At 45.9% G+C, this 15,437-nt stretch overlaps 3 protein-coding genes across 12 annotated transcripts; 2 read left to right on the forward strand and 1 right to left on the reverse strand.

Annotated features, from left to right (window-relative positions):
- Positions 1-6,674, reverse strand: LOC120678761 (MYB-like transcription factor ODO1). 10 transcript variants are annotated; one of them, XM_039960083.1, is made up of 4 exons: positions 6,486-6,674; positions 3,509-6,148; positions 2,068-3,433; positions 1-866 (listed from the first exon to the last, which is right to left on the reverse strand). In XM_039960083.1, exons 3-4 carry the CDS (start codon positions 2,328-2,330, stop codon positions 344-346), a joined length of 786 nt encoding a protein of 261 aa, XP_039816017.1. In that variant the 5' UTR covers positions 2,331-3,433; positions 3,509-6,148; positions 6,486-6,674; the 3' UTR covers positions 1-343. The 10 variants fall into 10 exon arrangements, with proteins under 10 accessions (XP_039816017.1, XP_039816015.1, XP_039816016.1 ...); XM_039960081.1 differs by having other exon boundaries at positions 3,509-6,160; XM_039960082.1 differs by lacking the exon at positions 6,486-6,674 and having other exon boundaries at positions 3,509-5,910; positions 6,011-6,222.
- An 864-nt stretch (positions 6,675-7,538) lies between these two features.
- On the forward strand, positions 7,539-11,182 carry LOC120678655 (ER lumen protein-retaining receptor erd-2.2-like). Its single transcript, XM_039959916.1, has 6 exons — positions 7,539-7,880; positions 9,097-9,296; positions 9,666-9,806; positions 9,897-9,977; positions 10,623-10,747; positions 10,837-11,182. The coding sequence occupies exons 1-6, from the start codon at positions 7,655-7,657 to the stop codon at positions 10,883-10,885; spliced, it is 822 nt and encodes a 273-aa protein (XP_039815850.1). The 5' UTR covers positions 7,539-7,654; the 3' UTR covers positions 10,886-11,182.
- Positions 11,183-12,238: 1,056 nt separating this feature from the next.
- On the forward strand, positions 12,239-15,082 carry LOC120678654 (E3 ubiquitin ligase BIG BROTHER-related-like). Its single transcript, XM_039959915.1, has 7 exons — positions 12,239-12,629; positions 12,763-13,042; positions 13,123-13,184; positions 13,698-13,739; positions 13,863-13,984; positions 14,077-14,185; positions 14,711-15,082. The coding sequence occupies exons 1-7, from the start codon at positions 12,399-12,401 to the stop codon at positions 14,762-14,764; spliced, it is 900 nt and encodes a 299-aa protein (XP_039815849.1). The 5' UTR covers positions 12,239-12,398; the 3' UTR covers positions 14,765-15,082.
- The last annotated feature ends 355 nt before the right edge of the window (positions 15,083-15,437 follow it).

Here is a 15,437-nt window from a genome sequence, read left to right on the forward strand (position 1 = left end):
TTGCACAAATCAACAGGTTATGCATTGCTGTTCAGTAGAAATCAGGAACCTGCTGAGCATTACACAACCTCTTGCACGTAATGTACAGTCAAGTTGCTCATTGGATGTATCGCATGTTCAGACAATGAGACTCTGTAGTCTGTACTCCTACAACTTCTCATACTGAAGAAACATTTGGGTTCTACCAACACAAAACCCTTAATTTTAAGGGCAAGGTATCACTATTCTATGGCCTAAATACGCCTCAAGCCCGTATGTTTTCAGTCTTATTCATGTATGTATTGATTGTCGATACTAGGAACACCGCAGCGCACACACACCTGACGCCTGTCTTCTATGATCTTCAGAAGTTTGATCCATCTAAGCTGGGAAGTGTTGAATTGTCGATCAAGTTCAAGCTGCACATGCCAAAATATTGGTAGTCAAGCAACCAATCTGTTGCTCCGTCCCATGGCAAGGGCTCCTCCACGATGCCAAGCGCATCATGGTTGGTGCTCATAAAATTCAGCCACGGCTCATCCATGGGCAGATCTGTCTCTGGCAGCCAATTCACCAGCTGCTCCTGGTCCTGACCACTGCCATCGTTTCCTGACTCCACCCAGCTGGACTGCTCCGACGAGTCAGTGGGCAGTGCCATGTCCCTACGGCTACCTTCCTTCACACCCTGCTCGTCTCTGGTGTCACTGGATTTTGTCGATTCAGCTGTATCAGTGGATTGTGAAGTAGACGCCTTGGAGTTGGCCAGAGGCTGGTGCGTGGCTGGGTCGATGCCCATCTTGATGAGCTTCTTCTTGATGTGTGTGTTCCAGTGGTTCTTGATCTCGTTGTCTGTTCTCCCAGGTAACTTGGCAGCAATCTTGGACCATCTGCACAGATTTAAGCCAATTAGGAGTGAAAAAAAGGCTGCTAATATTTTTTGAAAAAGACCAGCTGACCAGCCCTTTCCATTCATTTTGCAGACTCCTGAATTCCAAGCAACGTATTAATTTGCAATTTTCCATCGTTTTCACAGATGTGTGCCACATGGCTGAGGAGGAGTTTGCACTACACGTGAAAGAGCTTGAGAATGACCTGGCCAGTGCAATTAGTATCGTTCTCCAATTTTGGAGCGCTCTTCAACTCACATTCAGGTATCTTGTCTACCTCGGCATATCATTAACTATCGATTCAAAGTGCAACAACTAAGAAAAGATAGCAACTACGGGCCTATTTGGCACAGTTCCAGCTCCAGCTCTGAGATTCAGGATTGTCTAAACTGTAATATAATGATTCATAAATGCTTTCCGCGTACCTCCAGCTCCAAACCCAATATTTATTGGAGCAGGAGTTATGCCAAACAGGGCCAACATTTAGTGCTTTTTTAGATAACTTAGCATTTACAAGAGCACCAAATGCATTGAAGCAACCAAGACTCCAAGCGGTTACTGTTAACCTAGGCTGAAGAACAGAAATAAGTAAAAAAAAAAAAGAAGAAGAAGAAGAAGAAGAGAAAACTCTCTCTGCCAACTATAGGTTTATACAACGCAAGATGCAATAAGCTCAATAACCACGAAAATTGTTTTTCTTCAAATTATAGCAGATATTGTTAGGTAAACCTGATTAACTGATTCTGGTGCTGGAGGACTTATTCAATTTATATCTCACTAGAGAACTTTGTCTCAATGGATACCCATGGTACACAAGGGGTTTTGACAACAATACCACACAGATATGACTTTGCTACTATTACTTGATGCTCATGAATTCAGCTGGCTTCAAAATTGCACCATTATTTTTACAGTAAGGAGTGCTGCTATACTTTGTATAGACACTTATGACGTACACACTAGCTGCACTTAAGTCCGCTAAGTCTTAACTGAGTATGAAGCAAGTATTCCTTGATCAATATGTTGTGTGCTTTCCTGTGCACTTCTAAACTTAACCAAGGGAATTCACCCATTCGGGGGGGGGGGGGGGGGGGGGGGGGACAGATGCGTATCATAGCACAATGAAGATGGATGGACATGCAAAATGTTGAATATGCATCCATGCACTCGTATGATATATATACCATGCAAGCTAGTATACCTATTGCCGAGCTTGGCATGGAGATCAATGACGAGCTGCTCCTCGGCAGTGCTGAGGAGGCCACGCTTGAGATCAGGGCGGAGGTAGTTAGTCCACCGCAACCGGCAGCTCTTTCCGCAGCGCAGCAGCCCTGCCAGTTTAGGCACTGCTCGCCAGCAGCATCGGCCGTGTGTCAGGATGAAGCTGATGAGCTTCTTGTCCTCCTCTGCTGTCCATGGCCCCCTCTTCACCCCCTGCTTGTCACAGCACGGCTGCCTCCCCATCGATCAATTTACTATTAGCTGGCGCCAGATTAAGTACTGAGTTAACAAGGCTGCCATTAAGCTTCTATTGCATTTTATACATGTTGTGAGCCACCAAACTCTGCAGACAAGCATCAGACAAAAGGGTCATGAAAGCTCTGTTGCAACTGCAATGGATGTCTGCCCGCATATATGTATAACTCCGTGCAATTTCACTAGAAAAAATTGTCCAGTCCTTTTCAATTTTCATGCTTTTCTATTCGCTGATGGAGATAGTGATGGTGATTTGATTAACTTAGTGTGATCTGGAAGCAAGAGTCCAGTCTGACCCATAATAATCTGTGCTGTGTTTAAGTTTTTTGTTTAAAAAAACAGTTACCGAAAGTAATGCAGCATCACGGGGTACAACTACTAGAGTTGTTGATCCTGCTTGTAGAATAGTAGATGGGGAAGAATAGCATTTATTGATTACGGATACACATGAGTACATATAGGCCGTAGCCTGGAGTATCCCGACCGGCCAGCACCGGGACTCTAGGAGCTATCATGCACAGCATGTACATGCATGTAGCACGTACATGCATGAGTATCTCAAACCAACATTGCTCACTCAAACAAAAATATATGAAGCTCTGTGACCAAGTCGATTCTTGTACTTCAATATTCAATATGGTACAAGGGGTTGGTAACTTGGTATGATCTTAATTAGTTAGCTATCCTTTTCTAAAACGACAATTTGTTTGCAAATGATGCCACAGGAACCAAAAGTATGACGTCCCCTGAGTATAGAAGCTGCAGCACACCTGATGTATCACAGCTTTTATATGTGTCTTGACCTCTTTGCCATCTTAAGAAACTATATTTCAACAACATTTCATCATCTGGTGCACTATAGCAGATGAGTGGATGAGAAACAACCTGACCTTCATGTGTCCACTGCAAGCTGCACGCCTACCGTATGTCTATGGATTTATGGATTATGAACTAATATGATGATATTGAGCATCCTGATGTTAAAATGTGTTAAGAAAGTTGGAACATACAGGCAGTCAGCATCCTAGGCTTGTAGCTCTCCGGAACTGGTCGGCAATGACTTATGGGGTAAGCTTAGCCTCTGCAGAGTTCTATTTACGTATCAAGTTAGTACACCAGATAAGAAAAACAGTAACTAATCTACATATGCGGCAGCGGTACATCACCTCGGTTCTTTTCTCCTCCTTAATGCAAAAACGTCCAGTGCACAATCATGTTTGCTAAAACAACAACGACATACAACTTGAGCATAGACCCCGAATCTTTGTGACTATGCTCCGGCCTTCACTGAATCTTGCATAGAAACTTTAATCTGCTAAAGGATGTGCGCCAAAACTTCAGCATCTTATTATTTATAGACAATGATAGCATAAAATGATGAAACTTGAGCAGATTACTATTTCTGGACGAATGCAATCCAATAAAAAAAAGGCTGTGTGCTCTCTCAGGTATACTGCAACAATAAGAGACATAATTTTGGTTGAATAGAAAATTATCTCATTTAATCTAGAATATAGACATTTTGGATGAAATAAGAGGGAAAATCTATGAAAAAATGGCCACAGCACAAAAATTGCATCTGTTAAATTGTTACTCTCATTGTACCGTTTCTAGGCCCAGGTACTGATGTTTATTTCTGCGCTGAAAGTAAAAGCAGTAAACAGAAGTTTGCCTTTCGTAGATAACTAATGGCATAATAAAAATAATATTTTTCTACATCAGGTCTATTCCATCCTGCCTTCCAATATGTATGCAAGAAGCTATAAGTTGTGATGTGCATTTCTAGGAGACATCCGATGCAGATCACGCAATAGGTGTTATACCGCTATCATGATAAATACTATTGCTTTGTTATCAAAACATAATATGAAAACTTCCAAAAAACTTTAAAGGTAGTACTCAAGGATCTGGCATCATATAAATTCTCACTCTGACACTGAAAACTGTGGACCTAGAGAAAACCTAAAGGGAGAAAACTGCGCAAATCATGATTTCTGTTTGTAATTTTTCTTAATTTTGTTCTTTGTTTTTTTCGAACAGTTTTTATTTCTTTGTCATAATTCCCCCCTTGGAGGTCATCAATAGACGGTGATTAATTCATTAACACTTGCTGAATATCATTTGGTGGGCAGTTTGTGTATTTTGAAAAAATAAAACCTTCAAGTAATATCATGTCGGAGCCATTTCTAAGTACTTCAAGGACTTAAATACTCTTTAATAGACGAAAATAAAAGGATTTTGACAGTAATATCATGTTGGAGCCATTCCATTTGAATTGGCACTTCCCCATCACGACTCATGGAAAGAGACATCGGCAATAATTCACCTTGGATAATTTATTTGTGAAAATGTAGTTGTAAGATCAAGTGATATTATCTCATAAATGTGCCCAGTCAGTAAAAATAGAAAAAAGTATATAAGCAAGTGATATTATCTCATAAATGTATTTTTATGATCAAATTTTATACCATATTTTAATTTTTCAACTAACCTTACAAGATAAATCAAACTACTGAAGTCCCAACTTGGAAGTCTTAGACTATTCCCTTCAAGTAAGGATAGTGATTCACCAATGTTCGAGCTGGACAGCTCTGGCTAATGATAGAGAAGGCGCACAGAGCAACTATAAATTGACTGTCTCATGCCTGTGCAATTACTGACAGTCAAAAACGCAGTATAGTGTAACATCTACAAGACAATACTTGGCCTTACTGATCATGTTATGAAGAAACTATTTTTATGAGATACTGTTAAAAGTGAATGGGTTGAGTGTCGCCAGATCCCATCAGCCTGAATTCACTGAATAACAACCTGGATTACCAACCTTCCAGCTAAGAAACGCTGCAACTGATGTGGATTGACAAGAAGCAACAATTGTTTAAGGGGAAGGACTCTACATATTTAGGCTTTGAAACTTTTTATCTCCTAGACACTTTGATTTTCAATGAAGACGTCCTCAGTACCACATCCCACTATACTTAGCGCAAGGACTTCCTAAAAAGGTTGAAAAAGATGAGTAGGCTTCCACAAAATATTATATTTATCTCTTAAAAAAGAAGCCAATTTTGAATGAAGCCAATCTGCAACTGATGTAGATTGACAAGAAGCAACAATTGATTAAGGGGAAGGACTCTACGTATTTAGGCTTTGGAATTTTATCTCCTAGCCACTTTGATTTTGAATGAAGATGCCCTCAGTACCACATCCCACTATACTTAGCACAAGGACTCTCTGAAAAGGTTGAAAAAGATGAGTAGGCTTCCACAAAATATTATACATCCCTTCAATGAGAAGCCAATTTTGAAACTCACTAGTAAATGTAGCTTCTGACTGACTAAAATTCCTGAATATTTCTTACCCTATTTGGCAGATAATTAGCTGGTAAGTCATCCCGTTTGAAGAATTCGATGGAGAAGGCTGTACTGACATGTTCATGACGAATTCATACCGACAACATCTAGTCACGACATTTGAGTTGGAATGTTCCTCTCATGCATTCATTTGTGCTTGCAGGAATATGAGCCGCGGGGCAGCGTCGTGGCATTACATGCCTTGGTTGAATCTCCCCCTTGAATGCAGTGGATGCTAAATTATATGAGAACAGAGGTACAAGCTTCCCAAGGAAGCAACGATACTACCAAAAAGGACAGGACCATGCTAGTACCTACTTTGATCACTCTCCGTGACCAAATGCCATGACTTTGATCAAGCTGTTCCAAACAGACTCTAATTCCAAAACTTTTGCAGAACCAAGTGCCCGACGAGCCAGGACGTTGATTACCATAGCAACAGATAAAAATGGGTACCTGCGACAACAGCTGTGGGTATAATTAAATTAGGCGTTGCATCTTGTTATGCATTGCGGCGATTTTCTAATCAAAATTAGCGACAAGATGCAGATGACTTTAGGTCGCAGCGATTACCTTGTCGGCCGTATCAGAACAAAAAAAAAAGGGGGGGGGGATCGGAACCTCTCCGTATCTCCTCAGAAAGTAAATTTTGAGCCATCGTGCTCCTAGGCACAGAACCAGCAGGCCCCCACCAGAGATCTCAGGGAAACGAAAAAAGCTAGGGCTCGAATCCGCAACGTGTGGCCGCAGACAACCCGAGCGAGGAGAAGCAGGAACCTTTGGTGGGACTCACCCTGTGACGCTGACGACACGGCGCGGTGACGGACGGGAACCTCTCACCCTGCGCGGCCGCGGGAGTGGCACCCGGCCGACCGCGCGTACCCTACCGACCCCCTCTCCTCCGTCCGTAGCTCCTGCTGCCCACGACGGCGACGCCCGGAGAGCGACCGGGCGGCGGGGCAAGGATCGCGTGGGCCCCATGGCGGGCAGCGGCGGCCGGCGGGGGAAGGATAGCGCGGCGCGTCCGGGAGGGAAGGAAGATTAGCCATGGACGTCGCGCGAATCGACCACGGCCCAGTCTAACCCAGTGGCGACATGGGCCTTTTCAAGTTTCGTAACTGGACCTCTATTATCCGCGGCCCATCGGTCCGGACCTAGACGACCGATGATGATTCCCAGCCCGTTCGTGTACACTGGCCCATGGTGTAGACTTCTGCGTGGAACGTGCGTTGCCTCCCCCTTTCCATGCTCCAAGACCGAGAGCTACCTGCTCAAAAAAAAAAAAGACCGAGAGCTACACGTACTACCTGACAAGTGACGACTACTAGTGATGAGATGAGATCACGAGGAAGGCAAGTCGCCGTCGCCGCCGCCGTCGTGGTGGTGGTGCCCCCCGCTTCACGAGGCGCACTAACAACTCTCGCGCCGGGTCAAACACCGGGTGGCGCGTTCAGTTCGATCAGATGCCCTAACCCCACCTCCCCCTCGAACCAAACCCTACCGCCCCGGTTCGTCTGTCCCACAGCTTCCACGACGTGTCGCGAGGATCGAGCGGGAGTTGAGCTGTACGACCATGGAGGTTATTTAGGTGGTGCTGGTGATAATCGGCCGCCTATTTTAACATTGGACTATCACGTAAAACCCCACAATTAGTTTTGTATTTTTTTAGTGTCATTTCCAAGGATTTTGGTCTGCAATAGACGAAAAAAGAAAAGTTTGTTCGTTCGTTTAAATTTGAAAAGATTTCAAAAAGATTTGCTTGCTCGAGGGGGGGCCGGGCCCACAGTCCATGAATGCCACGAATCGAAACAGCTGCAACAACTAACCCAACCCGACCCGACCCGTCCCCATTAACCCCGCCATCCCTCTTCCCCGCCCGTCCCAGCCCCCTCGCGCCGCGCCGCACACGAGCCGGAATCCGGAGCCGGAGCTCGCCTGCCTGCGCCTCCACCGATCGGCGGGATGAGGGGTTCCTCGCGGAGGCCGCTGGCCGCGGTCATGGCCTGGGTGCGGCGCCAGCCGCCCAAGGTCAAGGCCTTCCTCGCCGTCGTCGCCGGGATGGCCGCGCTCGTCTTCATCCGCTTCATCGTCCACGACCACGACAACCTCTTCGTCGCCGCCGAGGCCGCGCACGCGCTCGGGATCGCCGTGCTCATCTACAAGCTCACCAAGGAGAAGACCTGCGCCGGTTCGCCCCCCAGCCTGCCCCCTTTGTTACCGCTGTTGCGCCCCCCGCTGCTATCCGCTCGATCCGTCGGGCTCGATGGTTCTCGATCCAGATTGCGGGAACCCATGCGTTTGTTTTTCACTTTCACCTCGTCTGTTGTTAATTTCCCCCCCGGGAAGCACCGGGTGGTCCTCCGTTTATGCTATATAAGCTTATTCTCGTGCGAATCATGTTGCCTGCTTCGGTCGATTTTGCCTCGCCTGTCCGCCTGATTCGACCAAGGCAGTAGATAGCTTCTTTTGCTGTTTCAGTTGGGTTTTTGCTGTTTCGGTTAGGTTGTATGAATCGACAGGTTGGATTTAGGAGTGAGGTAATTGCTATACTGAATACTGCATGCAACTTGTGCTGTGTTGAATACTGCATGCAACTTGTGCTGTGTTGAATACTGCAATGGAAGTGAGAGGTTAATGTGTGCCTGCTATTTGAGGAAGGATTCTCAAATTGTTCCATGGTGGTATCACTGGGTGAGCCTTCAGTCAGAGTCTTCTGTGGTGATATCACTGGATGAGCCCAAGAGAAGTATATAAAGCTTGCACCTGTTCGATTCGATGGCAGATTCCAGGCAATTTGCACTTTGTTCCAGTTATAGAAATGCAGTGCTGTTCTTGGATTTGTATGACATAAGGGTAGGCACACTGGTTTATGCAAAATTGGGAAGACATGTTTGCCGGGAGAATGACATCACTCACTCTGCTGTAGAGATGGTAGTGGTTTTAGTTTTGCTTCATCCGTACTACGACACCTTTCTCATTTATGGGCTTGCTGAATTTTGCTTTCAGAATCTTTCCTGATTCACCTTTCAAAAAAATTGTGTGCCTAAATTCTTTGTTAATGCAAATCAAGGATTTACTGAGGGGTATAACTCTGGATATTTTTGCATTAAAAGAATTGGCTATGGACAATATTAATGGCATGGTTCATACATAGCATCTTCATTTTTATATTATCGTATATTATGGTCACCCTGCTGTGACGGTATGAGGATGGTTTGTTAATCTGTCCTGTAAATGATCTCTAACATGTCACTGTAGATAATTGGCTAGATTTAAATGCTACTAGAGTGGTATATCAATTTCATATTAAAAACTAAGATAAGTTTTACATTTTTTTCATGGTTCAGGATGTATAGATCTATATTCATGTTCTAATTTTATCCAAATTTTTCGCTTTCTTGCAGGACTGTCACTCAAGTCTCAGGATTTGACAGCATTATTTCTGGCTGTTAGGTTGTACTGCAGCTTTGTTATGGAGTATGACATCCATACGATTCTGGATACAGCTACACTAGCAGCCACTCTTTTTGTTATCTATATGATTCGGTTCAAACTGAGGTCAACATATATGCTGGACAAAGACAACTTCAAATTGTACTATGTGGTAAGAACAATATTAGATTCTTGACTGCAAAGTTAGCATCTAGGCTATTCAACATAATGGTGTAGTATTCTGTATTTTCAAGATGTGTACGTTGCTGTTTTACACTGCGTTGCTTGACCTGGACTTTTCAAAAGGTCAATTGCTTGGGACCTCTTGAGTTCCCTGCTGACCAGAAACGAGCATTTCCGGTTGTATACTTTAGCCCCCCATAACCACTATCACACTTTGATGACATCACTTGTAGAATGGAATTAACCTTAGCTAATGAATTGCACCAATGTTGGTGCCTATTTCTGCCCATTTATCATTTGTTTTATTAGCCCGCTTCTTATTCAGATACTGTAGTACCTTACTAGACTTCCTTTCCAGGTAGTGCCTTGTGCTGTGCTAACGTTTATTGCCCATCCTACAACATCGCACAACATAGTGAACAGACTTTGCTGGGCCTTTTGTGTTTATTTGGAAGCTGTTTCAGTGCTGCCTCAGTTGCGCTTGATGCAAAATACCAAGGTGAATCTTTAAACATACATGGCTCCAATCAGTAGAGTAGTAGACAATTACTCTATTTATCTGAACTTTTCTTTCTATGCGATTTTGCAGATTGTTGAGCCATTCACTGCTCATTATGTGTTTGCACTGGGTGTTGCAAGGTTTCTGAGCTGTGCACACTGGGTCCTTCAGGTTCTTGTCTTTCTGTCTCCTTTCCTTTTTGTTTTCTTTTAAAAGAACTACCGTGCTAGTTTGGTTTCCTCCTTTTCGCCAAAGAGTTAACTGGTCATCTGGTTCTGTGCCCCTAAATGTTAGTAGGGACAAATGCCTTCCGTGTCAGTCACAGTGTGAAACAATCATAGCAAAGGTCTGGACTTCCAAGATACCCCAGCCTGATAAATAACACTGGAAACAGAGCTTAGCAGAATAATTCAATACATCATTGAGTATAGATGGTCAGTGATTAATGAAACAGCAAAGTGCCTTTTTTCTAAAAGAAAATAGATGTGTTTACCTCTTTGTCGATGCAGAATATACTGGAAAGTACTCTGTTTTACCTCGTCCCCTGATGTATGGTATCTTAGTATCTGCAGTTTCAGCTGAAATTTGTTTAGTTTATTTAGTGGTCCTTGTTCTCCTTTACCTGTCAAGTTTGTTTGAAAAAACAGCTTTGTTAATGTTTGCCTTATAATTATATCTGTACATTATCCCCCAATCTTTTAGGTTTTGTGGGAATATATGAGGTTTTGGAAGGATGAAAGTTTGTGTTTTGCAGAATCCAAGGTTTTTCTGCGTTAGTCCATCTCTGATATAAGCTTCGATTACTCTGTCCTGTAGGTTTTGGATACCCGTGGCCGGTTGTTGACTGCTCTGGGCTATGGTCTGTGGCCATCGATGGTGCTTCTCTCCGAAATCGTTCAGACTTTCATCCTCGCAGATTTCTGCTACTACTATGTGAAGAGGTACGTAGGATCTGTCATTTCTGATAATCTTATCACTCAGGCAAGGCCCTGGGCATTGAATAACGAGTCATTTCTGATGGGGCACGCAGTGTTTTTGGTGGGCAACTGGTGCTGCGGCTCCCCTCCGGGGTGGTCTAGAAACTGCAGCAGGATACAAAGCATACTGTTGGTTTCTTCTCTGCTCATCAATCATCATACAATGCAACAGTCATTATGCTCCTTGTGCCTAAACTCTAGCATTATCGAGTGGTTAGCAGAGCCTCGTTCGCTCTAATTTTTTTTCTCTTTTCATCTGTAAACTGTTTACGTGAAACCTGTACCAAATACCGTGAAACGTAGGTTGTCCATCAGACTTTTCCGTCCAGGCTAGAGTTGTTGCAGTTCCAGAATAGAGACAGACGGGATTTCCCCATTGCAATGACTGCGTTCCTCCTTCGTTGTCGCTGATCTCGTCCTATCGCTTGGCATCGCTCTGGACTGACGGCTTTGGTTAGTTCATCAAGGCTGTTTACCATTTCGGCCTGAAAGATTAGCTAACTTTCTCTCAAACAAACTTGACATGTGTCGCTTCCTGTCTTCCTCGATCCTCATCGAGGACATGGCTGATTCTGTTCAAAGCAAAAACTTGGTCATGCCGGGCACAGCATGTGTGCATAGGCCCAGCAGTCTAGGGCCTGTTTGGTTTGCGACTGGCCAAAGCTGCCTGGGCCAGGCAGCGCTCCCAGGCATTGGATTTTGATCGCCTGGGGCTGAGATCGCTGCCTGGCTAGTGAGCTGCCTGGCAGGTCACCAACCAACTAGTCCCGGGAAACACCCGTAGAATATCCATGTCGCACCCGTGCACGGAACGAGGTGGCACCCGCCTGCAGGCAAAGCGCTAGCCCAGCCCAGACTCCCCATATGCCCGGTTGCTGGCAATGGCATGATCCTACGTACTTGCCGTGCCGTGAACCGGCGGGCTGCTGCTCTCGCTAACTAACTTCGCCGGCAAGGTAGAGATCGGCCACAAGTTTGATACATCCCGTTCCGTCCCGTCAGCTATTTCCCCAAAACCTCGCCTTCTTTTCCTCTATCACGGTATAAACACCTTCTCCTCTAACGAGGCCTATCCAACCATTGACCGCACAGATCATCTTGCAGCATAGCCGCGTTTGTCCTTTCACACACGTATCATGTGATGTGATTTTTTCCTCCAAGTTCTCAACGAGATTTGTGGGTTGAAACTTGACGAAACGAGGCGAAGCCAAGCCTCTGTGGCCGGCATGTGGGGCCCACCGCCTGCCGGTTACAGGGAACCGACCTGCCATGGGCCGCGGCCCAACACGAAAACTCGCCGCGCGTGCCACGTCTCCCACTCGATCCTGAGCTCGTATGCCGTTAGCCTTCAGCTCGGCTCGCGACAGGAGGGCGCCCCCGGTTTAAATGGGAACGCGACGGCTCCCGAGCCCGGGCCATCGCAACCGCAACCGCAACCACGCCACGCCGCCGCCTCCCCATCCCACCGCTGTTTCTGTTTGTCCGCCGCCCGCCGCCTCATATCATAACCCGGGCGCGCTCGCTCGCTTACTTTCCCGAGTCTCAACGTTAACCCACGCACGCCACCGATCCCCATCCGTCCCCGTCCCTCTCGAATCCCTCCGTGCGCGCCGCGATGGACGGCTCCTCCAAGGGGATCGGCGGCGGCGGCGGCGCCGACAAGCCCAGCCCCGATCTCGACCAGAACGCTAGCCCCAACGTCCCGGCGCCCGCAGCCGCCGGAGACGACGGCTCCTCGGCCGCCGCCGCCGCGGCGGTGGCGGCGGGGGCGGAGGGGAGGCGGCCGTTCACCAGCCTCAGCCAGGAGGAGGCGGACCTCGCCCTCGCCCGCGTCCTCCAGGAGCAGGTAAGCGCTCGAGATCTCGCGGGGTTGGTTGCGCCCGGCCCGGGGTCCCATCACCCCATGGGATGGGGTCGGCATGGGGAGTGATCTCAGGCCGTTCTGATTCGTGGCGCGTTCTGCTGGATTTGCGGCGCAGGAGCGGGCGTACATGATGCTGACCGCGCAGTACGGCGGCGGCGAGTACGAGAGCTCGGACGCCGGGAGCTACGACTACGACGAGGACGAGGGGAGCGACTACGAGGACGAGGAGGTGGGTGGGGACCCCATCGTCGAGGACGAGGTGGTCGCCGGCGCCGAGGGGGCCGCGGCGGACCCCGCGCGGTACGAGGACGACGAGGCGTTCGCCCGCGCCCTGCAGGACGCCGAGGAGCGCGACGTCGCCGGCAGGCTCATGGCGCTCGCCGGGATCGGTGATTGTGAGTGCACAAAACGAACGTCAAAATTCAGATCCCCACCCACCTTTGAGTATGTTGCTGACCCTGCCGTTGTGTACCAGGGCGAGCGATGGAGCAGGATGATGCTGAGATCGAGGAGGAGGAAGATGGGGATGATCAACAGGTGAAATTTCTTTCAATTCTCTTCATGGTTCGATTGATATGGGCAGGCTCAGGCAATCATGAACTCGCTGAATTGGATTATGTTGTGCACCTTTAAATAGTCTCATAAAGATTTCTAAGTTTAATGTTGGTAATAATGCAAAACACAGGCACTAGTTTGTTTCTCCACTACCCATTTATCATTGCTCTAGGGATAGATGTTTTACCACATCATTTCTCATTGCTCCAGGATTGCTATTATTTCAGATTCTTGAGCGGGTAGTTAGAGTTGTGTTGCTTATTGGTAAGAAATGGAATGTTAGTGGAATTGACTAGAAAAGGTATAATTTGAAGTCGAATTTTCATGTTCCTCTTGATTGAGTTGACTGTGAAGCAATTTTTATAGCTGCTTCCATCTGAAACTGCATATTCAATGCAAATTCATCTATTTGGAAACACCCCTTGTACTCTTTGTATATTCCCTGAAAAATCTCCTGGGAATGATGCTAGTATCTGACATTTATTCAAACTTTAGGATGCACGGGAAGATGTTGACCCAGATGAATATTCTTATGAGGTAAGTAATTTTTCTCTGAAAAGAATATGATGTTCTCTACATTTTAAAATTTTAATGTACACTATTGTGTGCGTAGCTGCAAGATGCATTATTATTAATCATTCATGGTTGTGGTGATCTCAGGAACTAATTGCATTGGGTGAAGTTGTCGGTACAGAAAGCAAAGGCCTATCTGCTGCTACTATTGCCTCACTACCTTCAGTAACTTACCAGGCACAAGACAAGCACGAAGGCAACATGGAACAGTATGGACTATGTTTTCTTATGCCTTATCCACTCACAGAAAAAGTTCTCTCTGTGTAGAATGATATACCAATCGATCTAATTTCATCTGCAGATGTGTTATTTGCCGCGTGGAGTTTGATGAAGGCGAAACATTGGTTGCACTTCCTTGCAAACATCCATACCATTCTGAGTGCATAAACCAATGGCTGCAATTAAACAAGGTATAACCACCAGCGCCACCACTTACCTTCTGAATTCCCCTGCCATATATGATTTTGAAAGGATGTTCTTGACGAACACTACATCTGTTCTCAAATAGATATCATTCTATAATGTGGGCAATCCTATCCTACTTCGAACTTTGACTATAAATACACACAAAAATTGTTAGGATTTGACACATGAATATCATGTGTGGATTTGCCATGAAAAATCTTTCACTTGGTATTTGGTAATATTTCCAACAATCTCTATTATAAAAGGTAGTGTCAAAACAAAACATGTGTGTTGGAGACTATGTCGATGCCTAGACAACAAGTAAAAAACAGTGATAGAAAGCCATTGGAAGTGCATTATTAGGGGGATTTTTTTCACAACCCTCAGACTGCATAATGCTGCAGTTCATTCCAAGATACACCATGTGACATGCTAAATTGCTAAAACAAACAAGAACAGCTCATTGTAATCACAAAATCTAAATACCAGACACTTGAACTGTGTGACATATATCATTTGATTGTTTGCAGGTATGCCCGATGTGCAGCGCTGAAGTTCCCACCTCTGTGAACAAGAAGGGATAGCTGCTTTACAAGTAAGGAATAGCGGCAGGCGGCAGCGTGATATTTATATGCCATTAGTGAAACGAAAGCAGCGTGCCAACTGTTGAGTTGTTCAGGGAAACAAGGGAAATGGCAGTGTCTATCTGCCCGTTTTCTTCAGTTCAATTCAACAGGTTTAGTCGCCCCCTGTACCTGCTCCTGCCGCTGACTTCCATGACCATGCCGCTGGTTATTTATGCATTGCGTTAGACTGCTGATGATTCGTGCATGATTCATTGTTTGTAGATGTAAAATGACAATCATATCAATAGCCAATAGCCATTCTTTGAAGTCTTAGTCTGCTCTTTTCGTATTTGAATGGTGTCAATGTTTTGTTCCTCGAGATGCTGGTTTTGTTCAAATTAATTAGTGAGTTGCCATCCGTTGAGAGTGACCATGAGCCGGAAGAAACAGGACTGTATGTACGGTTTCTTGCCGAAGAGTATCTGCCGGGTAATGGACCTGGTATTGGTTTGTAGATTTGTGCTTGAGCCGGAGATAGTGGCAGTGGCGTGTGGCGTGATAGCGGGTAGCCACGCCGCACCTGGGAAACGGAGAGCGCCCAACGTCCATCCGGAACCCGGCACCGGCAGGCGGAATCTGAATCCACCACCGCAGCAACCAGCCAGCAAGCGAGCGGCGCCTCCCGTCGATC

This window comes from Panicum virgatum, chromosome 6N (assembly GCF_016808335.1).
Source record: "Panicum virgatum strain AP13 chromosome 6N, P.virgatum_v5, whole genome shotgun sequence".
Lineage (NCBI taxonomy): Eukaryota > Viridiplantae > Streptophyta > Magnoliopsida > Poales > Poaceae > Panicum > Panicum virgatum.